The 23224-nt window shown below is 45.8% G+C and overlaps 2 protein-coding genes across 9 annotated transcripts in view; one reads left to right on the top strand and one right to left on the bottom strand.

The window, feature by feature from the left end:
• The window catches only part of SPIRE1 (spire type actin nucleation factor 1), a 110250-nt gene extending 106734 nt beyond the window's left edge, over nt 1-3516 (top strand). For both annotated transcript variants that reach the window (XM_079783931.1, XM_079783930.1), the window contains one exon: nt 105-3516. In XM_079783931.1, coding sequence (XP_079640057.1) covers nt 105-363 — 259 coding nt within the window. In that variant the 3' untranslated portion in view covers nt 364-3516. The remainder of the gene's footprint in view (nt 1-104) is intronic.
• Nucleotides 3517-4784: 1268 nt separating this feature from the next.
• PRELID3A (PRELI domain containing 3A) overlaps nt 4785-23224 on the bottom strand; it is a 29393-nt gene continuing 10953 nt past the window's right edge. Inside the window, exons 5-7 of one of the 7 annotated variants that reach the window (XM_079783948.1) lie at nt 23088-23190; nt 21415-21502; nt 15493-20364 (exon numbers count right to left, since the gene is read on the bottom strand). In XM_079783948.1, coding sequence (XP_079640074.1) covers nt 21449-21502; nt 23088-23190 — 157 coding nt within the window. In that variant the 3' untranslated portion in view covers nt 15493-20364; nt 21415-21448. Of the gene's footprint in view, nt 5332-15492; nt 23191-23224 lie in introns of those variants that run through there. The other 6 variants (XR_013814179.1, XM_079783944.1, XM_079783945.1 and 3 more) reach the window with 6 other exon arrangements.

The raw sequence follows: 23224 nt of genomic DNA, 5'->3' as shown, positions 1-23224 counted from the left end.
ATGTTTTTGCAACAAATTTTCTTTTTTTGCACTTATTTTTTTAGTATTGCAATACAACTATGAGTAATAATGCTGGATCTTTTAAACATTTTGTTTTATTCCAGGTTCTCCTCAAAATCTAAGTCTGTGGACAAATCAGATGAAGAACTACAGTTTCCCAAAGAGTTAATGGAGGACTGGAGTACTATGGAGGTGTGTGTAGACTGCAAAAAGTTTATTTCGGAAATCATCAGTTCAAGCCGGCGTAGCCTGGTGTTGGCCAACAAAAGAGCCCGATTAAAAAGGAAAACACAGTCTTTCTATATGTCCTCACCAGGCCCCTCAGAGTACTGCCCTTCAGAGAGGACTATCAATGAAATCTGAGCCCCGTGCCTTTCAGTTGCTTTTGTGTTCAGTGTCGGTGTTAGCACAGGAGAACACTGAGCTGGACTGTCTCTCCTTGCTGTGGGCTTTAGTTAATAGGCTTGATTTGCATTAGGTCAGGTTTTTGCTGCATCGCATTGTTCCACAGACTGAATGCTGTGTTCATATCAATTGATGATATGTGACAGGTCAGCCAATTGCTCGTTTGCACTGAGAGGACAATAATTTGAAACTTGCTTTTGTGTGTGTGTGTAGATTTGGAGGCCAGAAACTTTTTCCTTAGTTCAGTTCCTTACTGTTCCTCATATAATTTTCTGACTAAGGTAAAAATCTTCTCATGTGAGAAATCAGCCTAACAAAGGTGTCGATGTTAGCACAGTTCTAAGCAGTAAGTCATATTGGCACTTCCACCTGACAGTGTTCCTATCTAATGTACATAGTGATCCGGAGCCCTGCCACTCACCAGATGTCTGGGGTGGGGCCCCGCTACTTATCATCTCACAGCACAAAGCCTAGAAGGATTTGCTCATACTGTCAAACTGATTGTAAATTATTGCTGCTCTTGAGATAAAGACTACAGGAGGACTCCATGCCTACATTTTAGTGCAAAACATCTGAATAAGCTGTCCACCCGAGTGGATGGCCATTTCCTCTGAGCTGCTGTGTTTGCCCCAGTGCAATGGACCAGTGTCTCTTGAGTGAGTGACAGGTTTTCATTCCCTATCTTACATGTACTGTGGTTACTTGTAGTTTTATATTGGAGATCTAGGAGTTAAAATTTTGTAGGACTAGCAGACTCAACGTTGGTCAATAAGTTAACTATAAAAAGGGTTGTAACAGCATAGGGTGCCAGCTATCGGCCACACTGGGAATGAGCTGGAGCTCATGCATTTTCAACTATGTTTTTCATAGCTTTATAGTCTAGCCACCATGACTAAATCAAGCCACAATTTGGTACCTAAGGTCTCAAACTAAAATTTATTTATTTTTATAAATGAAGTTGAAAAGAAAAAAAAAACATTGTGTAGTTCTTTTTAAATTACAAGATAATTAACCTGCTGTTAGTCTTTTTGGATGCTTTTTGCACAAGTTTTCCTTGTAAACAACTGAGCAAGTGGGGTGGGCTTTTGATGAAGGTAGGTTGGAGGACAACATTGTATACCTGAAATTTCTCTTGTTTGGCCCATACCATGGGCTATACTTTATTATTTTGGTATGCTTAGAAATGACCAACCAATCAAATTGCCATTAATGTTTGCAAAGTCAGTTAATGCACATGCACAATAATTTCCTAAAAGCTGTAAGACACGTCTGTAGTCAACACTACGACAGCACCATTTAATAAAAGGCATGGCAGTCACACTTCATACCACATCAAAATGTAGTAACATTTCTATATTAAATTAACAGTAATACCTCAAAACTGCTCTGGTAGTAGTTCTTAATGGATTGAAGTTTACAATTTAGTAAATGGCTTAAAATTACTTATGAAATAAATCTTACCAATTGACTAAAATAATGCATGTTAACAGTTTGTCTGTATTTGCATGTAAAGTGGGCCACCAGAGAACCCTTATTGATTATGCAAATGTTTAAATTATTTTAAAGACTCTTGTCTAAGAGCTTTTACACGTTATATTGGGTGAATCTCATTTATAAAATTTTCCCAGGGACTATTTGAACTCTACCCCAGATGGTCTGGTGGGAGCCACACCTTTCGAAGGCCCAGGTCTGGGCCTATAAAACAACTACCAGGAGGGGTGCCAGGCAGAGGGAGTGGTATTTGATATGACCTGGGATAGTGTGCCTTTTAATAGAATGACACACTATCCCAGGTTATGTGGTTAGTTAAACATAAGAAACCAAACTCCCAAAATGATCATTTCATTCACCAGGCAAATATCTAGCACATCTGAATCTTTGACTTGACTTCTTCATATGGGCAGATTTGGGCATTATGATCAACTCATACCAGAGCATTGCAATGTAAATTCTCCAACAGCATTATTGCATTAAAGAGGTTACATGGATGATATATCTGCATGAGACAATTTGCAGAAAGTAGTGTAAGGAAAGAGCACATGATATAGTTAAAATTAGAGAAATCAAATTATCACTTTTTGTTGCCAAAATAATTTCTTGCATTTAATCCTGCCCTATCCATGACATGTACCAAACACCTCCACTAAATTAGGTAATTTCCAGAGAGCAGTTCACTAACAGCTTGTAGAGTGTGGTCTTACAATCCTTAGGCTGACCTTAGGTCTCTCTTCCTCCTCTTTCTACTAAAATAACATACCTTTCAGTGTTCCTCTTTGTCCTGGTTTCCAGCTCTTTGGCATTTACTTCTGATCCAACAACAATAAAAGAGTTGTTGGCCAGCTGGTCTCACTTGGAGCCTGATGTGTCTTAGAGCGTGGACGCACCCCTGAGCAGCCCTCCCTGCGCACATCCCACCTCTGACTCTCGCCCTGACTCCCTCCAGGCTCAAGCACCCACCCGCTGCCTTGGTCCCAGACCTCATGAGCTCACCCTGTTGGAAGATCTTTGTTTTCTTCCCCATGGCTTACCTTTCTACCAGTGTCAGAGTAGATAAGAATGCTTGTAAATACTGTAATATATTTATTAATATTTGAAAGGCATTCATTCAGTGGACAATGGAAATTAACTCTCCCAAGACAAGTAAAAATTAAATCAAGTAATTGATATGTACATCGACTTAACAGTCTTACTCGAGTTTGTCTTAGCCTTTCAAATTAAACCAGAAGGTTGTTATGTAGAAATGTAAAAAATGATCTTACATTTGAAGAGATTATGTGATTAACACCGTGAACTCATACCATGAATTTTCTAAGGCTTTTATTTTTCTAACTGTATTAATAAATATAGGACTGGATTTTAGGTGTCACATAGGAGACATGAACGTTTTAAATTATGTTGCTATTTGCTAAAGCAAAATAGCAGAAAATTTTGTACATGCAAAACTGTGGAAGGGCCATGGAGAAATGTGTATACAGACTGGGCCTGGACCTGGCTTCCTACATGTATGAAAGACAGTGTCGCTGGCGTTCAGGGTGACATGGCGGTACTAGAAGTTTTCCATTAAAGTCTTTTATTTTAAAATTTATCTGGGGGAAAATAAAATGACTTTCCATCATACCTTCTGTGTTGAGTTCCTATTGTAAAATGGCGATGTCTTTCGATAACTAGCTGTCAGCAACCACCTAGGTTGTGAAGGCAGATACTTTTATCATCAGCACCTTATGATCAGTTTGAGAAATACAACCTAACAAGGACCACATTGGAAAAATAAACAGAAATGGAGCCTCCAAGATAACTGCTGTGTTACCAAGTAGGCATGAGTCCTTTTTCACTTCAACAGTGTAGAAAATTAAAATTTTATAAACACTTTATTGCATAAGAAGTTGTATATATGGAGAAAAATTATGTCTACAAAAAGATGATAAAGCTTTTATATATATATTTTTTCAGCTCTTTGTGTTGTTGTTATTGTTAATCCTCACCCGAGGATATTTTTCCATTGGAGAGGAAAGGAGGGGGAGAGAAACATCAATGTGCGATAGACATATCAATTGGTTGCCTCCCACACATGCTCTGTCTGACCAGGGCTGGGGATCCAGCCTGCAACCGAGGTATGTGCCCTTGACCAGAATCAAACCAGGACCCTTCAGTCTGAGGACCGACACTCTCCACTGAGCCAAACTGGCTAGGGCTTATTTATGTGTTTTTTTTTGTTTTGTTTTATATTTTACTGATTTTTTACAGAGAGGAAGGGAGAGGGATAGAGAGCTAGAAACATCGATGAGAGAGAAACATCGACCAGCTGCCTCCTGCACACCCCCTACCGGGGATGTGACCGCAACCAATGTACATGCCCTTGACCGGAATCGAACCTGGGACCTTTCAGTCCGCAGACCGACGCTCTATCCACTGAGCCAAACCGGTTTCGGCTTATTTATGTTTTTTAAATAGAATTCCTCAAGGGATGTATTCCTGAAATGTCCCATGGTAAGAAAACTTATTGTTATTGCACTTCAGTTGCTTGAGAAAAAATTGGGAAGATCAAACCCAAAAATGAACTTTGGAAAGTTATGTTTTAATATTAACTAAGTAGAGAGAGAGAGCGTGCATCAGTTAAGGTATTTACATGTCTTAAATATTACATGATACTGAGTTTGATATTCATACACACAAGCTACTCCCTTTTTTCCAGACATATTTTAGGATCTCCTTCCACTGAAGTTTCTCTGTGAGATGTGTATTTGTATGTATGCAGCTCATCATCCAAATGTTCACTGACTTTCCAGGCTAAAAGTCTTTGCCTCATGCCTCCTTGGATTCCAGAGATACAGAAAATTCAGATACCATAAAAGGGAAAGCTTTAGGTAACTGTTATTTAACTATATCTTTTTTAAAGTAAGGATTACAATTCTTTTTTTTAAATATATTTTTATTGATTTTAGAGAGGAAGGGAAAGGGAGAGAGAGAGAGAAACATCAGTGATGAGAATCATTCATCGGCTGCTTGCTGCACGCCCCCTACTGGGGATCGAGCCCACAACCCAGGCATGAGCCCTTGACTGGAATCGAACCCAGGACCCTTCAGTCCACAGGCTGATGTTCTATCCACTGAGCCACACCAGCTCGGGTGGACTATATCTTTTTTTTTTTAAATACGTTTTTATTTATTTTAGAGAGAGGGAAAGAGAGATAAACATTGATGAGAGAGAAACATTAACATTGATCAACTGCCTCCTGCACTCCCCTCACTGGGGATCGATCGGGCAACCTGGGCATGTGCCCTGACTGGGAATTGAACCAGCGACCTCCTTGTACATGGGTCGATGCTCAGCCACTTAGCCACCTGGCTGGCTGGGCAAGCTCTATCTTCCTTTTTCCTTTCCAGCTCCAGTGGAAGAAAAGATACATACTTGTAAGTCATCATTGTCTAGAATTTAATAAAGAGAACTACTTTTAGGAAAGGGCTTGATTGCACATGTGATGTGTTTAGAGATTCCAGTTCTGCTATTTCTACAGATTATGCAGGCACACACACGGAGATACTCATTATAAAGCTCATAAAGGGTGCTCCCTCTTCCCTGTATCAGCCAAAGGCCATGAGTAGAAACATCTCCCCAAAATGTTTACTAGCTAAGAACCCACTTAATATAAAACTGCATACATTAATTAAATGTTTAGGTGCGGTTACCTGTCAGACAGACTTGCACTATTATTCTGGCTTATTCCATTAAAATGCATATGTTGTATAATTTATTTAGAGTCGGTCTTACTGTGCAAACAAAAGAATTATGCAGCTCTGTTTCTGCATGGCATGGCAAAATCTGAGCCACTGCAGCCTTATTGAAGCAGTGGAAAGAAAAGGGCTTCAGAATTATAGGACATAGCTCTTGAAAAGTGGGCTTTGGAAAATGGGGCACCAAGAAATTGCTTTGCCCTGGCCCCGTGTCTCAGTTGGAGCGTCCCATACACCAAGAAGGTTGTGGGTTCGATCCCCAGTTGGGACTCACACAGGAGGCAACCAATCTCTTTCTCTCTCTTCTCTCTTCTCTCTTCTCTCTTCTCTCTTCTCTCTTCTCTCTTCTCCCTTCTCCCTTCTCCCTTCTCCCTTCTCCCTTCTCCCTTCTCCCTTCTCCCTTCTCTCTCTCTCTCTCTCTCTCTCTCTCTCTCTCTCTCTCTCTCTCTCTCCCTCTCTCCCTCTCTCCCTCTCTCCCTCTCTCCCTCTCTCTCTCCCCCCTGCCACCCCCCCTTCCCTCCTCTCTCTTTAAAATCAGTAAACATATCCTCGGGTAAGGATTAAAAAAAAGAAGTTGCTTTATGTCCCTGGGGATTAAGAGCTGAAGAATCATCTTGATGTTTGAACCCATGCCATGTTCAACACAACTCAGTGTTCAGATTTTGTTTGCCACCCGGAGGGCCAGACACTGGGTTGTGAACTAGGAATGCTCCTGCAAGCTGTTCTAATACACCTGATTCTCTAGGATTGAAGCCCTTGTGTGTGGCTGGCAAGAGGGACAACCTTGAGCAAGCTTGCTCACTTGCAGTTTGCTCTTGTATATGTTCTTTGCTTTGGTGTTCCCTTGTGACTGCAGGAATTGTCTATCAGTCCCTGGCCTACCTCCTCTCCTCCCCCCGCCCCCCTCTTTCCCTAGGCCAAGGTGACAGACAACAGAGAATGTCACTTCCCCACTCCTCCCAGGAGCAGCAGTGTGTAAGAGGGGAAATGCCGAAAAGGACCTGGGGGTTTCTGTAGAGCTAACCTGAACTTAACATGGGAGAAAGAACAGCAAGATTCTGCTCAGGTAAATCTTAAACAGTGTGGCTACTGCAGTAGAGAATATAAACGTGTAAACAGGAAACAGTAACAACTTCTAAGGGGAAGAACGTTGAACTCTGGCATTCCAGAGAAAACAGCCTTTCACCTTGCCCACCAAGGAGGACACCAGGACAAGGTAAAAAGCCCCTTGGGTTATCCTCCCACAATCTCAAGGTTGTTTCAGGTCCACAGACTAGAAGCTTGGACTAAGCCCTGGGTGTGATGGCTGGGCACTCCCACCTCCAGGTGACTCCTGTGGCAGCCTACCATTTCCTTGTAGCCAGTGGTAGACAAAACTTAATCGTAAGAACTGGGTCTCTCTCTGTTCCAAAATGGTATCCCCTAGCACAGTGATCGGCAAACTCAGTCAACAGAGCCAAATATCAACAGTACAACGACTGAAATTTCTTTTGAGAGCCGAAAACCAACTTCTGCGCATGGGCCACGAAGTTTCAATCGCACTGTACGTGCGCGCCCGCACGTGGTATTTTGTGGAAGAGCCACACTCAAGGGGCCAAAGAGCCGCATGTGGCTCGCAAGCCGCAGTTTGCCGACCACGGGTCTAGCAAAAAGGACTTTTTAGGCCCCAAGAGCTTTCACCCTGCCTTGCACCAGGCAGGTTCGTGGAGTGATCTACCGTACCTGGTTCCAGGTATCTGAACTGGTTCCCCTTAAACTGCCCCAGTTTGGCAACAGCAGGCCTACCCTGACATTGGGAAAGTTCTGTAGCATTTCTGGACTTCCGTCTCCATTTTAAAGCAAGGGTGTTGGACAAGGTGGTCTCTAAGACCACTCTTTTTCTAAACAGTATTTCTCTGTCTTGATGACAAACCTGATTATGCACAAGAAAAAGTGCAAAATATGCTACATTTATTTGAAACTTGGGGAGGCAAATTAAATTTTACTAATTGCTATAAAGAAACTGAGTCCACTTCCCAAAATTAAAACCGCACAACAACGAGTTGACATTTATTAAACAGACACAAACCCCTTTGCACCAGCCATTTTGCATCAGCAACATGTGGTTGCTGGTGGTTCACCTCCCGCGATGGAAAGACCTTGTCTGGTTTGGCGAGTCTTTGTTCCCACAGTGTGATGCGAAGAGAAGCAAGTAGCTGGAGTGGCAACTACATATAACAGACTGCTTTAATTGCATTAAAAGGAAACAGAAGTACAGACAACGCATCATCCAGCTCGGTCTAAGAAAGTTACCAGAGTCCCCAGGAGATATGCCTCCCCGGGTCATGATGGGATTCCCAGCCAAGAAGTTTGTCTCTGGCTTTACACTCACACACCCATCACTGCCTGAGCTCTCTACCACATTGGACTTTCAGAGCTGAAAGTGGTCCAAGAAGACATTCGGTCCAACCTCCAGCCAACGGTAAGCTCCCAGCTCCATCACTGCACAGGTCTAACAGTTGAGAAGTTCAGCCCTCCTGTAATTTACTCCCATGGAATACTCCCTGGCCCTGCCTCATGGGCTATGTAGAATGTGCCTACTCTCCCTTCCAAGTGACTGCCTTAAATAGCATCTTAATTCTCACATCTCTCTGCAAGCTCCCTACTCCTCCTTACTCCCCTCTGCATTTCCTTTTTCTCCGTTGCAGTTAGCACCTAACAGCCTATTACATTGTCCCGTGAAGATGGGGATCTTTGTCAGGTTTCCTCACTGCCACATCCCCAGTTTCTGGAAAAATACCTGGCATGTAACAGATGCTCAGTAAATGTCTGTGGAGTGAATTAATGAATGAAAGCAAGTTCAGTGTAGAAATGAGAATAAACATAAAAATGGAGCCATGGAGATGTTTTTGGGACAACTGATGTAGTGTGTTGTCTGTTAACAGAGATGCCATGTGAAGCCCCGTGTTTTTCCGTTGTCAGGAATACAATTCTAAACCAAGAAATCACCACAGCCCGAAAGTAGCTGATTTTTAACAATCTTTATTGTTGAAAGTATTACAGATGTCTCCTTTTTCCTCATTGTCCCCTTCTAGCCCACCCCCACCCCCACCCCAGGCCTTCACCACACTATAGTCTGTGTCCTTGGGTTATGCATACATGCATACTAGTTCTTGGTGGGTGGGTGGGTAGGAAGAGATTAACCAAAGAGATTAAAGTAGCTAATTAGAACAGTGATCGCCAACCTTTCGGACCTCACGGACCACTGGTTGGTGACCGCTGGAGAACCTTAGAGATCTATAATTGAAGCTGCTACATAAATGTAGAGGGTATATTTATCAGTACTGAGTTCATACTCATTAACTTTTACTATGTTTAGAGTATGGTAATTAACTCTTACTAGTAATCATAGGATTTTGATTAAAATGTATGTGCCAACCAGACTGAAGCATTAAACTATTTCAAATTTGTCATATTAATACATTTGGCTAATAAAAAAATAAGAAAAGATATGAAGACAAGCTTTATTATATTAGGTATTCTGTGCTGTGTGTTATTAATACATAATTTAGAAACCATTTTGGTAGTTTTCAGTAGCTAATAATAGCTACCAGTTATCAAGCACTTACCTATATCAGTATACTGTGCTAAGCACGCTCAGACACATTATCTCCATTAATACTAACTGTGAAGTAGGTAATATTAATTTCCTCCTTTACAGACGAGAAACAGGAATAGCTAGGGCATCATTCGCTCAAGGTCAAACCGCTAACTAGCCCAACATCAAACCTGAGGTCTCCCCACTTCCCTGCTGCTCTCCCACCTGCTGCATTGTCAGCTGCTTTCCTGCTAGCTGCTGTGGTTCTGAGCCGAGTCCTCAAGTCACCAAAGCATTCAATGAGCTGTGCATGCAAAGTAACAGCTCCTCTTGGCACCCAAAGAACTTTAAATTGGTCAAATACATATGTGAACAGTTTTAAAAAAGTCCAGGAAATATAAACCTCTAGGAATTTATAGTAAAAGCTGTGATCTGGTGTCGGCTTCAAGTGCAGCTTCGTGGAAGCAGATTTTAAGATGGGGTCAGAGGAGGAAGGGCCCAGTATTCCCCCAAGTACAGTCTGATGACCACCTGTATTGGAATAATCGAGGCCAATGCCTCGGCCTTGGTTGTTGGTTTTTGTTTTTTAATCTTTATTGTTGAAAACATTACAGATGTCTCCTTTTTTCCCCATTGACCCATTCTAGTCTGAACCCACCCCACCCCCGGCCCCAGGCCTTCACACTTTTTTTTTTTTTTTTTACCATCACACTATTACTGTCTGTGTCCATGGGTTATGCATATATGCATACAAGTTCTTTGGTTAATCTCTTCCCACCCTCTAGGCCTTGGTTTTGACTTTTTCCAAAAAAAAGAATGAGGAACCTCTCTAACTTTTTAATCAAGGGAGGTTATGATAGGATTATTTTTGATCAATGTAAGGTGGTTGTACTATACAAGTTTAGTATAAGGTGAAGTATTAGTTATCTATTGCTGTGTAACAAATTATCCCAAAACTCCGTGGCCTTAAACAACCAACGTTCTCTCACGGGTTTCTGTGGGTCAGGAGCGCAGGAGCAGCTTCAGCTGGTGGTCCCGGCCTGGGTCTCAGGAGGCTGCAGTGACCACGTCAGCTGCCGCTGCCCGGAGTCGGAGGCTTCGCTGGGGCAGAGGACGGCTCCCAGGATGGCTCCCTCCCTGCCCCTCTCTTCGGGCTCCTCCTGAGTGCTAGCTGGCTTGCCCCAGGGCAGCGATGCCAGCCGGAGGCAGGGTGCAGGCTGCACTGTGTCCATGGCCTGGCCTGGCTGGGAAGTCACACACCATCGTGGAGCAGTGTGCCGGGTCCCGCTGACCCACAGTTCAGCCTGCTCTGTGGAGACCGCGTGAGGACGTGGTCACCAGGAGGCAGCCTGTTGGGGAGGTGGGGGGTCTTGGAAGCTGTCTGCCCCAGGCGGGAAGCACCCGAAGCAGCCTGGGACAGTTACAGTGAAGGCAGAATTGGTCTGAGACCTTGCATAGGAATGTTGGGTTTCCAAATGCAGACAGAGAGAGCAAGAGGAAGACGTCAGGTGACTCAGGTTTTATTAGGGAGGTGGAAGTAGCACTAATGAGAAATGGGGGAAGGAAAGAAGTTTGGTGGAAGAAACCAAATTTAGTTTTGTTTATGCTGATTGAGAGAGTTAGTGGGATCTTTACAGCAACTTTCTCTGAAGGGCCAGGGAGTAAATACTGCAGGCTTTGTGGGCCTCTTACAGTCTCTGTCGCATACTCCTCTGTATGGAGAGGGGGAGGGAATATTTACAATCCTTTAAAAAATGCAAAAACCAATTTTGCTCACATGCTGTGGTTTGCTGGCCTCTGCCCGAAGCACACTGCCCTGGGCCAGCGGGACACAAGCGCAGAACCTGATGAGAAGTCAAGGCTGGAATCCCATCAGCACTGAGTGCTCATTCCTTTCTTAACCAGCCGCCTCCTTTCTTAGTGTTGACAGTTAACTCTTACTAGCGATTATACAAGTTTTAGGAAAAACAAAACGCACCCTCACTAAAAAGTAGTTCCATCAATGAAGCCTATTGTTTCCGATTCCAGCCCTGCCAGCAGTCCCCCCAGAGACTCCACAGCCCAGCGGTGGGCCAGGGCCGGGCCAGCACCAGCAGTCAGCACAGTGCACCCGACCAACCCGACCCGACCCGACCCGACCGGACTGAGCCACAAGCCCATGCGGAGGCACTTCACAGCCTTCTCTGGCTCAGTCCTTTGAGGAGGTCATCAGCGTCGGCATTTTACAGATGAAGCAACAGCTGCGTGGTCACCTGATCTGCCCAGGTTTACTCCTCACACCTGCAAGCCCAGGGCTGCTTCACAAAGGGCCCCCTCCGTAGCTGCCACAGTCACCAGGATAACCCTGCCTCTTCTCTAGATACTGAAGTAACAGAACCTCTCAATATCTGTTCTTAATATATTGGTCATTCGCTCAGGCTCAGCCATAAGTAGAGATCTAATAGGGAAGACTGTCCAAAAAACCCACTTTTAATAGAGACACCCAGCAGATAACTGCTGTATCAGAGCTGCCCACCCCTTCCTCAACATGAGGACAGAAATGCTGGAGGCAGTCACCCGATCTTTAGAAGCTCAAGTCATAGATACAGCTTTAATAGTTGGTTCTAATGCCAAATGGGTGGAAGAATCTTCAAAGAATATTTGGTGCCATTGTTACCAGTGGGGGGAGGAATTCTTGCAAAAAAAGAATTGTCTGAGACTCTGAAGGGAGAACTGATGATTTTTATTTGTATGTAATTAAATCCTTGAGTTTCCAAGGTCCCATTTAACTCAGTCCCACCACAGAAGAAGTCCCATTTTGCTTTTTTAAAAAACATATTTTTATTGATTTCAGAGAGGAAGGGAGAGGGAGAGATAGAAACATCAATGATGAGAGAGATTCATTGATCGGCTGCCTCCTGCACACCCCCTACTGGGGATTGAGCCTGCAACCTGGGCTTGTGCCCTGATCAGGAATCGAACTGTGACCTCCTGGTTCAAAGGTCGACACTCAACCACTGAGACATGCTGGCTGGGCCCATTTTGCTTTTAATAGAGCTGAAATAAAAGCCAGTGTCCAGAGTTTCCATTCCATGTCTTCACAGTCTACTACAGCATCAGGCCAGCTTAACGTGTACTCCCAGCTACAGTCCATCAGTCCACTGCATGTGGGGTCCGCAGGGACACATGGCTATGGCGAAAACATGGGTGAATACAAGGACGCAGGAACAGGAGAGCCCCATGAACCCAGAGCAACAAGAGAGAGAATTCCTTTGTTTAGGGGATTATGTATTCCCGAATTTTTGTGGGTTTACAGTGGCCCTGCTCATTCTGGCCAGTGATCTTTTTTTCAGGTTTGATTGACAAGTACCTTCCCTAGGTCACCCCAACTTTACTGCATGTGGGCCCATCTCCCTTTGTTGGACCCCTTCCCGGTGACCTGTGGGGAATGGGCCAGTGGTTCCCTGGGGAGTGTGAAATTGCAGCTTCCTGGTGAAGCTGCCCAGATGACATGTCTCTAATGTCTGGCCTTCCCTTGGTCCTTTTCTATTAATAACTAGCTCATTACAACAAATCACCACTTTTCCTACGAGAAGGGAAGCCTGTGGCTTCTATAGTCGGGGTGCGGCGGTGGCAGCCTGACCGGAAGGCAGGCTCGGGGACACAGCGCCCAGGACGGCCTGGCGGGCTCACAGCCCTGGTTTATCTGAAGAGTTCACACAGTGACTCACACATTCATCTATTCCTACCAAACTCAAGGGCCACCATCACAGGGATATAACACTGGGAACAAGGGAAAGGCAGCAGAATTCTGGATTTATTTCTATGCTTTTGGCAAAACAATGAAACTTTAGGCCAGTAATACATTATCAAAGTAACTAGTTTTTCTGACAGTCATTTCTCCTCTAAAAAACTTAAACTGATTTGATTAAAACATAAATAAGGAAAATTGTATCCCATTTCATGTTCAGGATGTTGGAGAGTGGGAATGTTTGAGCATGCTTCCAGAGAGGCCGTGGACTATGCCCCAGATAGAGATGTCAGTGCTGACACCAGGCCAGGCCTTGAGATATGGTCTCATGGCCCCTTCCCAGCACGTAGCCTTCTTTCACAGAACACTGTCAGCTTTCTGAAGAACAGGATGACCCTATGAATAACATGGTCGTCATTGGCACGATCCTGACGTTGCTTGGGAAAAACTGTTTTGTCTTGGGTTACTTGTTCTGCAAAAACCGGATGTGGTTAATGTGCTTAAAAGCGGTCCTACACAAAGGGTCGCTGCTGCTCTCTGGTCTCCCTGCGTGGAGAATGGCAGAGCAGTCGCCGGGTCGCCCGGTCACCCGGCTAATAAAGGCTCCCTAAATTTTAATTTGGTCTGGGCTCCAGTGGTCATTCACTCGCATCCGCTCCACAACACAGGAACCAAAATGAAATAGGGATGCTTTATGTTACTTTCTATATACCTATCATTAACAACCATCTCCTACATGAACTCTAAGGGCTGTGGTCAGGGGAAGATAATGAAATCTGGTAAATAAAGTGCCTGCAGAACGGCTGCGACACTGGGAGAACAGGAAACCAGTCCTGTCCGTCAGCGGTCAGCGGCAGAGCACCAGGCACGCGATGGGCGTGGCAGTGCCCCTCGGCCTGGTGAGCTCCCCAGCCCAGACCGGGCAGGACCCCTGGGGCTCACGGCCTGAAATCAGTCAGTTGTGTTAACCAGCTCCCAAGGTCAACCTCGGGCTCCACTGTTTAAAACCACGGTGCCCGGCATTTTTCTGAGGAAGCCTAGGGGACTATCCATGGTCCATGATCACAGCAAACTTGAGGATCAAAACTCACAAGAAACTTCTATTTGAGGGTTAGGCTATAGAGTGTGAGAAAGCCGGTCCCTTTTTCACTCTCATATTTTGGTTTCTGGGAAAAGGATATCCAAGATTTAAATTAACTTCTTGTTTAGTAAACAAAAAACCTTTCCACCAAAAACAAAAAGAATGACGGTAAGCCATAGGCCAAGATGTAGCAAAGTCACTCCCTTTCTCGAGTCCCTTTCCTCTGTTTCCTGGCTGCATTACCACAGATGTTCTCTCTGGTAAGTGTCCAGCCCCACAGCCCAGGGAGGAGGGTGAATGCCAAGTGAGAGAACACCGAGGAGCCTCTCAGGGGGCTGTGTCTACATTTATTTCTTACCTTTTATTTATTTTTTAAATTTTACTTTTATAATAAAATACAATTTATTTCTGCATGTGGTTTGTATCACAAAATTCAGAGTGGAGCACTCAGACCAGAAGCATATCTTAGACTCTACTCCAACTCTGAGCTGGGCATGGCCTGAATCAACCTGATTTGACCTCCACAATAGTCCCCATTGGGAAGTTTTTATCTCTGAGCAGGGAATTTCTGCTTGTAAAAAAAATGAACTGTGGTGCCATAGCAGTGTAGACAGGTAATCGTTATGAAACAAGACTATATGATTAAAGTTGAGCTTTTGAATATTTTCTTAAATTAGAAGTCCAGGTTAAATTTCACATGGCTATCTGCACCTGGCTTTCACAATGTCTTATAAAACATTTTGTTCTGATGGTGAATTCCAAACAGAGTTGCACAAATAAATATTGAATCCATGCCCAGAACAAAACCAGACAAAGTCCTACAGCCAAACTGCTTCACACTAAACAAATTTCGACAATAATCACTATTGCTTTCTTACTTAGTGGCTGACCCTAAGGAAAACAATATTTATTGATAATGAAAAGCCTAGGAGGATAAAAAAAACACCAACACATGTATGTGCTTATTTTTACTCCACTCCACCAAACTCTGAAGTGGCCCAATAACCTACATGGACAACTGCCCCTGCCCCGAAAAGCAGTCTTCCTGCCCTGGCACCTCTGCTCACCCTCCCCGTCGTGCAGCATTCAGGTGCCTGACTGCCTGACGCATCCTGGCTTCAAAACATGGTTTCCCAAACCACGAGTCTCTAGATTTCCCTGCAGAACAGAACTCCGTCTGTGACAATTCTTGGAGCATTGTCTCTAGGAGGTTATACAGAGCTACTTACGAGTGGAACAAGAGGTCGTCGCTGGAGGAAGGGTTCGGAGTGTCCAGGGGGATGCACGCCACGAGGGCACCAGATGCTTTGTCTGCACCCACCGCCTTTACAACCCGGGACTTATCTGCAAGGAGCCCTCAAATCTCTCAAGAATTAAGACTTTGGTGCTATACAGCTAATCCTCAAGAGGGACCTTTTCAAGATAGTGGTGCTTAAAAGCAGAAAAAAAGACGGACTCAAAACAATGCATATAGTATGATCCATCCATGTTTAATAGAAGAAAAAAGAAAAACTTACACACATACTTCCATATGCACCAAACATTTGTAAAATCTGGGAGTCAGCTGCAGAGGCCAGCCATTCTTTCTCTCAAGGGGAGGCTTTTACCCTTACACACACTCCTATTTTTCTTTAAATCATAGACATGGATTGCTTTTATGTATTTTTAAAATTTGTATTGTTTGTAAAGGCGATACAAGATGGTGGAAAAAGGACCTCCTGCCCTTGTCTCCGAAAAGTCCATAGAACTACAAGGAAAAGAACAGAAACACAGACTTCAGAAACCACGTCGAGTCAGCAACCTCCCACCCACCACATGAAGCTGGAAACGGGCAGGAGCAGTGACGTGGCACAGTGGGTCAGACACCACCATGCAGAGCCTGGGGAGCGTCCAGAGAAGAGGACCCGCAGGGAGGGGCAGGGACAGGCTGAAGAGGAGGATTTCACAGCTGGGCTCTTAGGCCCCTGGGAGCCCTACACACCCCCAGTAGGCTGAGGGGTCTTGTTGAGAGAACTGAACCATTCTAGAGGAAAGTAGTTGGGGGTCAAGGGAACAGCTGGACACCCTATGGTGGCAGCCCCGAGGGGAGCCCAGCTGTCGGTGACCTTGCTCTGCCCCTGGAGCTCGCTGCGCTTGGGGAACGTCAGTGTGAGCGACACCTGAGGAGAGCCTCCAATGTAAAGGGACGGGGAGGAGAAGGGGAGGTAAGAGGGAAGCTTTGCTCCACGTTTATTTTGCAGGGAGAGGGAAGGCCCACATCTGTGAAGCAAGAACGGGATGCTATAACCAACAGAAAGATTTAGAAATTAAAAATGCAACTTGCCAAAATAAAAGTGAGTGAAAGGGGAAATCTCCCAGAAGGTAGAAAAAGAGAGAAAATATAAGAAAATTACAAGATCAATCCAGGAAGCTTAACACATGACTAAGAGGACTTCCTTCCAGTAAAAGATAAGAGAGAATGGTAAGAAATTATCAAATAAATCATTACCAGACCCAAGACCACCAACTTTCCCACACAATGATTTTTTTTAACTTGACCTCAGCTTTATTATGTATATGTATGTATGTATTTGTTTAAAACTATGTATGTCCTTATTTTTTACTGAGGTGAAATTCACATACCTTAACCATTTTAAAGTATACCCTCAGTGGTATTTAGTACAGTTAGTGTTGTGCAACCATCACTTCTATCTAATTTCAAAACATTTCCATCACTCCAAAAGGAAATCCTGTACCCATCAAGCAGTCTCCCCCACGTGTGCCTCCCCCACCTCCTGGCAAACACCAATCTGCTTTGTGTCTAAACAGCTTTACCGATTACAGATACCATGTGTAAATGAAATCACACAGGATGCAGCCTTCTGTGCATGGCTTCTTTTACTTAGCATAATGTTTTAGAGATTCACCCATGATGTAATATGTATCAGTACTTCATTCCTTTTTATGGCTGAAAAATATTCCAGTGCACGTATACACATTTAGTTTACCCATTTATCAGTTGAAAAACATTGGGTTATCTCCACCTTTTAGCTATGAATTCTCCTGTGAACATTCCTATAGTTGAGTACTTGTTTTCAATACTTTTGAGTATATAACTAGGCGTGGAGTGGCGACACCGTTTTACATCATCACCAGCATGCACAAAGTTTCCAGTTTCTCCACATCTTTGTCAATGCTTGTTCTTTTCCATATCTTCTTCAGAGAAATGTCTCTCTAACAATCAATAAACATATCCTCGGGTGAGGATTTTTTTTTTAAGGGCAAAGGACCTGAATAGACACTTTTCCAAAAAGGACATACACATGGCCCATAGGCATATAAAAAGATGCTCAATGTCCTAATCATCAGAGAAATGCAGATTAAAATCACTTCACACCTATCAGAATGGCTATTATCAATCAATAAACAAGTGTTGGTGAGGATGTGGAGAAAAGGGAACCCTCTTGCACTGCTGGTGGGAATGCAGATTGGTGCAGCCACTGTGGAAAACAGTATGGAGTTTCCTCAAAAAATTAAAAATGGAAGTGCTTTATGACCCAGTGATTACAATTCCAGGAATATATCCAAAGAAACCCCAACCTCTAATTTGAAGGAATATGTGCACCCATGTGTTTATTGCAGCACAGGATTCCTGCACTGGTGGGGGGCGTGGCCTGCAGGGATGGCCGTTGTGGGAGCGCTGCTCATCCCGGTCAGCTGGGCGGCTGTGAACCCGCCCTCTGAGCAGCTGCTTATTCCAGTCAGCCTAGTGGTGCTCCCACTGTGGGAGCGCACTGACCACCAGGGGGCAGCTCCTGCATTGAGTGTCTGCCCCCTGGTGGTCGATGTGCATCATAGCGACTGGTCATTCTGCTGTTCGGTCGATTTGCATATTAGGCTTTTATTATATAGGACAGCCAAGATTTAGAAGCAGTCCAAGTGCCCATCAGTTGATGAGTGGGTAGAAAAGCTGTGGTACATTTACACAATGGAATAGTACTCAGCCGTAAAAAGGAGGAAATCTTACCCTTTGCGACAGCATGGATGGACCTGGAGAGCATTATGCTAAGTGAAATAACCAGTCAGAGAGAAACAAGTACTATGTGATTTCACTCATATGTGGAATCTAATGAACAAAATAAACTAACAAACAAGTTGATCATGCCAGCTTATTGGATGTTTCATTGGAGGGACTGATGCTTGGAGCACCCACCACTGCCATTTTCTGTGATGTCACTATTTATATATTTTTTTAACTTTTAATTTTGACATTATTATCGATCCACAGGAAGCTGCAAAGATGCTACAGGAATGCCCCGTGCACCTTTCACCCACTCCTCCCTAATAACATCTTATATAAGTATAGTATAATATCGAAACCAGGAATTTAACACCTACAACACAGTGAATTTTAAAAGATCACTTCAGACCAGGCTTAGCCGTATGCAATTTCCCAGGTCAGAGATAAAAGATCCTAAAAGCTTTGAGAGAGAAAAAAGCCCCAGGCGGAGATCAAGAACCAGAGTGCAAAACCATGGGGCAATGCCTCTGCACTTGGAGTGAAAGCATTTTTTCTCTAGAATTATAAGTGAAGCGTGAGAACAGAAGAGACATTTTCAGATGTGCTAAGTCCTAGGTGCTACCACAAGATGTCCTTCCCAGGCGGGAACCGGAAAGAGAAGAGGCAGGGAATCCAGGAGACAAGGTTCCCGGACAGGAGGCGGGCCAAGGAAGTGCCCTGGAGTGAAGACAGCCCCGCGGCTGCTTGGCCACAGGAGAGGAGAGCAGGCTCCCAGGAAGGGCAGCAGCAGGGAACCGGGGGAGGGATCATCTGTGGGCCGCGATGTGGCAGGGTACTGCAGAGGGGTGAAGAGCGTAGAAGGGCTCAGCCAGACTTTTAAGAAATAAATAGATGAAGAGAATGAGATTAGTATTACCTTCAAGGGAAAAAACTTAGATAAGAAAACATAATTCTGGTATTTACGTTTGGCTTGGTAAAAAATAATAGTATTTTCAAAATGTTGGAATTTCTGAATGTGCTTTTAACCATAAATTACAATATAGCTGTATTGGGGAAGTGGGGGAGGGAGAGGAGCTGTAAGAGAGATAAAATAATAGTCCACCACCACGGGAAGTCAACAGACCGCATCTAAAATTATTGAATCCAAAAAAAAGCAGAATATGCCGATATATTTAGAAATCTAGCAGTAGATGGCAGAACAGCCAGGAGTTCAGAGTCCTCTCAGAGGGGGCAAACCTTGCAGTGCAGAAGGGGTACGAGTGTTTGTTTTTGTCATAAAAACTATTTTGCCTTAAGCTATATGCATAAAACAGTCTAATAAAATAATAATTTCATGTTGGATTGGAAGTACTATATCAAACAAAAAGCAATACCTAATAAAACATAGTGAAACACAGTTCTACCATCCTTTATGGAGGAGGCCTTCTCTAAAGATTTTATCATTTGAAAGAGATTGTACATTTTACTTTTGAAAATGGGAAAATGAAAACTCCCACTTTGGGAAGCGCCGCCAAGCTGACAGAAAAGCGGTGGCTCTCCCTGAGGACAGGTCTGAATGGGGGGAAGGGACCGGGCCTTCAGCACTTGGGGTCGCCGGTCCCAGGATGGCAGGACAGACGAGGTGCAGGCCGAGGACAGAGCTTTGCTCTCCTGACCAATTCTGCCTCCGATCGGAGAGCTCACGGCACTGTCAACCACACGTCACCGTTGGGGGTGGACGCCCCTACTCTAGCGTGTGCAGATTTGCGCAGTGATGAGGGGAAGAGAAGGGTACATGGCAACACCATCTGAGATGGCAGATGGTAACCAGACATGTGTGAAGGGACTGGTGGTGAAGACCGTTATTTAAGAGGCATGGGAGGGAAACGGGCATTGATCTGAAAAGAGAAGAGCTATTTAGTGCTTTCCCAGGAACTGGCAAGGAAGAGCGGGAGCGGTTGCTAAGGAGAAAACAGACAAAGGCACAAGAACAGTCTGACTAAACGCTGGCGTGGGGGCGGCTGGGCTGAGGGCAGGGCCGGCTCCCAGGACCCTGCTGGGCAATCGGGATGACAAAGTGGCAGCTTCATGGCCCCTGTCCTCCTCCTGTTAGAGGTCTTCTTCCTCTGGGTCTCCCTCTGCAACAGAGGAGCTCCTTCTGCACCTCGGCTGAGCTTCCTGTCCTGGGGTCACCACGGAGCTTCCTGTCCTGGGGTCACCACGGAGGAGCCTGGCGGAGGCTGTGAGCAGGCAGGCGGAGTCCAGCAGATTCCACACCTCTCCCAGACTGGGCCCTTGAATCGTATTCAGGACTCACTTCTTTCTTCCTTCCTTTCTTTCCTCTTTGATTTTTTGGGCATCTGATTAAAGATTGAGGCAGTTTAGCTCTAGTGTATGAGGAAATTGAATGTGGCAGAGTCCACAGCTCAAACTGACACCATCCCACACACCACACTGCCCACACACACCGTGCTCAGCCAGCGGTCACCTCAGCGGTGCACCCATGGAAGAAAAGAGGATCAGCCGCAGACCATGACCTTGGGTTCAAGGTAAAGGTGTATGGCAAGCCTGAACTTCAGTGACTTAAGAGAAATCAGCAAGAAGTTCTTAAAGAAGCCTGAACCCCGTGGCTGTGGTTTGCTGACTGAGGCACCAAATGTATACCCAGACACTGCAGACCGACCGACCGGGGGAAGCGGGTCCCAGAGCAGCACAACGGAGAAAGTCAACAGGGTGAGGAGTTTCAAGGCAGGAAGGTAAGGATCCCATAAACGGAAGGCAGCGGGAAACTTAGACTTTCTTATGAGATATGAAGATCACTGCTGACCATTAAGTGTCAAATCCGTGCTGACAATCCAGCCCCTGCTGACCTAGGAAACCAAGGGGTGTGTGGGTAGCTCCAGGAGGTGCTTCTGCCACTCACAGGAAACGGCCAGTGGCAGGTGCACGGCCGGGTGCTGGCGTGCGGGGCGTGAGGAGGTGGCCCACTTTCTCCCCTCAGCACTGGCGCCAGGGCACAGCGTCGTCTTTATAAGAACATGTGCAAATATCCAAATCCCACTCCAAATGAAGCAATCCTCCCGTGACCCGGCCTTTAACACTGTCTGGACCTACTAATGAAAAAGCCCTGTACTCTGCACAGGCTGTGGGAGAGGTAAGCAGGTACTTCATTAGAGACAAGATGACAAGTTTTCAGGTTTCCCTTGAAAACAAATCCTGCCACGAAACAAGGAGATGGATGAGGACGAGGACAGACCTAATGATTTTTTTCTCACTACAGAAGACACTGTGGAGCACAGGGGTGGAGACTCGCACGCAGCTCCAGCTCATAAACCGCTTCCGCACCGCACACCATGCACGTGGCTAGCAAGCTGCTGGATTCTCAGCCAGCTTAAAGAATGTGTAGTTACCACTGTTCATCCTGAGGCGCAGGTGCAGACCCCGTTAGCTCACAGCGCTTTCAGGATTTTCAATTATCCACTCAATAGCAGCCCACCCCTGGAGCAACACAGAAGGGTTTCAACATGGTGTGAGAGCGCTGCCTCCTGCAGCGGCAGCTGCAAGCCTGTAATTTAAACGGCAGTTTTAAAGATACAACAGTAACCATTTGCGAGCAATCTTTCCCTGTAAGCAGGCAGTGTCTCAAGTTCAAAATTAGGGGGTATGCATTCTGCCTAAAATTCCTGCCCCGGGTTGGCTCTACGGACACTGCGCCCCTCATCCGCACCGCCACCTCCTGAGTGCAGGGCGAGGGGGAAGGGCAGCCGCCCTCCCGGCCTCCATGTCCCTAAGCTCTGGCTCCCGAAGCCCGGATGACCTGACTCCCCAGCTCCCAGCTCCTGTGCCCACCCTCGGCCTACCAGCTCTCCCAGGCACCTCCCCAACGGACCAGGGATTCTGTCGAACCATAACTATAACGAGAGGGAGGACTGATTCTCTACCAGGCCTTCAACACCAACCCTTACGATCAGTGAATAAAAGAATTGTATTTGGCTGCATTGAGTTTACCCCGATTTTTCTCATAAAAGGTCTGAGGTGGCTTTGGCCTCGCCCAGTATTGACTTCCTCCTGTGTTTTTTCACACCTGAGGGCGCTGCCCTAAGCCAGACCCTGGACACACGGGTAAGGCTGCCCCGCCGCCCCCACCGCGGAGGGCTCCCACCGGGGACACGGTGCGAGCGGCGTCAGGCACTGTGATTCCACCTTCCCTGAACGGAGCTAAGCGACAGCGTACGTTTCTCAGATCTGGATTTTTCTAAACAGTGGGGCAGATTGGCTCTTCCAGACTGAATGCGAGCAAAAGTGGTTTCCGCTAGGATCTGACTTAAGCGTGGTAGGAAGGGAAGGACGGCGTAGGCAGCAGCTGACCGATGACCAACACGAGGCATCACTTCTGACTGAGCCGAAGGGAGAGAAGGGGAGGGAGAGCCAGGGTGGGAGCAAAGGGAGGACGCCTGGGGAGGGTGGGAGCCTGTGAAGGAAGCTCAGGTGAAGAGCCCAGGCCCTGCCCTGGTGGGCGGCAGGCATTACCTTGAACTTGCACACATCCAAGCTCTCTCTTCTGCTGCAGAGGAAGGCAACCTAGACCCCGGGAGTAGTCCCTGAGGCTGAGCCCTCCACCCGGGCACCCGGGCAGGACCTGCCGGGCGCATCCTTTCTCCTCTCACCTCCACCAAGCTCACTCCCAGTCCTGCCAGAGAATGCCAGATGCCTCCCGAGAAAGCTTTCAAATGGAGAGGTGGGGCCAAAGCTACACAAAGCCTATTTGATAGGAAACGGGTGAAAACCCTGAATACCCTGCCTGATGATGTAAACACACAACATTTTGATGTGTGGAGTTTGTTTAATAACTGAGCCGATTATTTCAGCTCTTTGCCTCGGCTGGCTTTACCCTGCAAGTTTCCCTCGGATGGGCACGCCTCCCTTGCTGCCAGTTTTGAATGTAAATGTGGAACATGATGCAGCGGTACAAGCTAAACTAGACAGCGGGCCCAGCACGCATGGACTACGGGACCTCGCATTCACCCGCTTCCCCTGGCACCGAACAGCCAGAGCACACACAGGGCCGGACGGAGAGCCATACCTTCTTTGCGTTGGATGATATTGTGTTGGCCATTAAACCTTCCAGGTAGCTACCCAGGCTGATCCCCTTCACGGTGATGATGGCTTCCTGTGTGAGCACCGTCCTACAGAAGAGCAAGAAGCACAAGGCTGAGCTGC

This window comes from Cnephaeus nilssonii (genome assembly GCF_951640355.1).
Source record: "Cnephaeus nilssonii genome assembly, chromosome: 11".
NCBI classification, from domain to species: domain Eukaryota; kingdom Metazoa; phylum Chordata; class Mammalia; order Chiroptera; family Vespertilionidae; genus Cnephaeus; species Cnephaeus nilssonii.
This window is presented reverse-complemented; position numbering and strand designations above follow the sequence as displayed.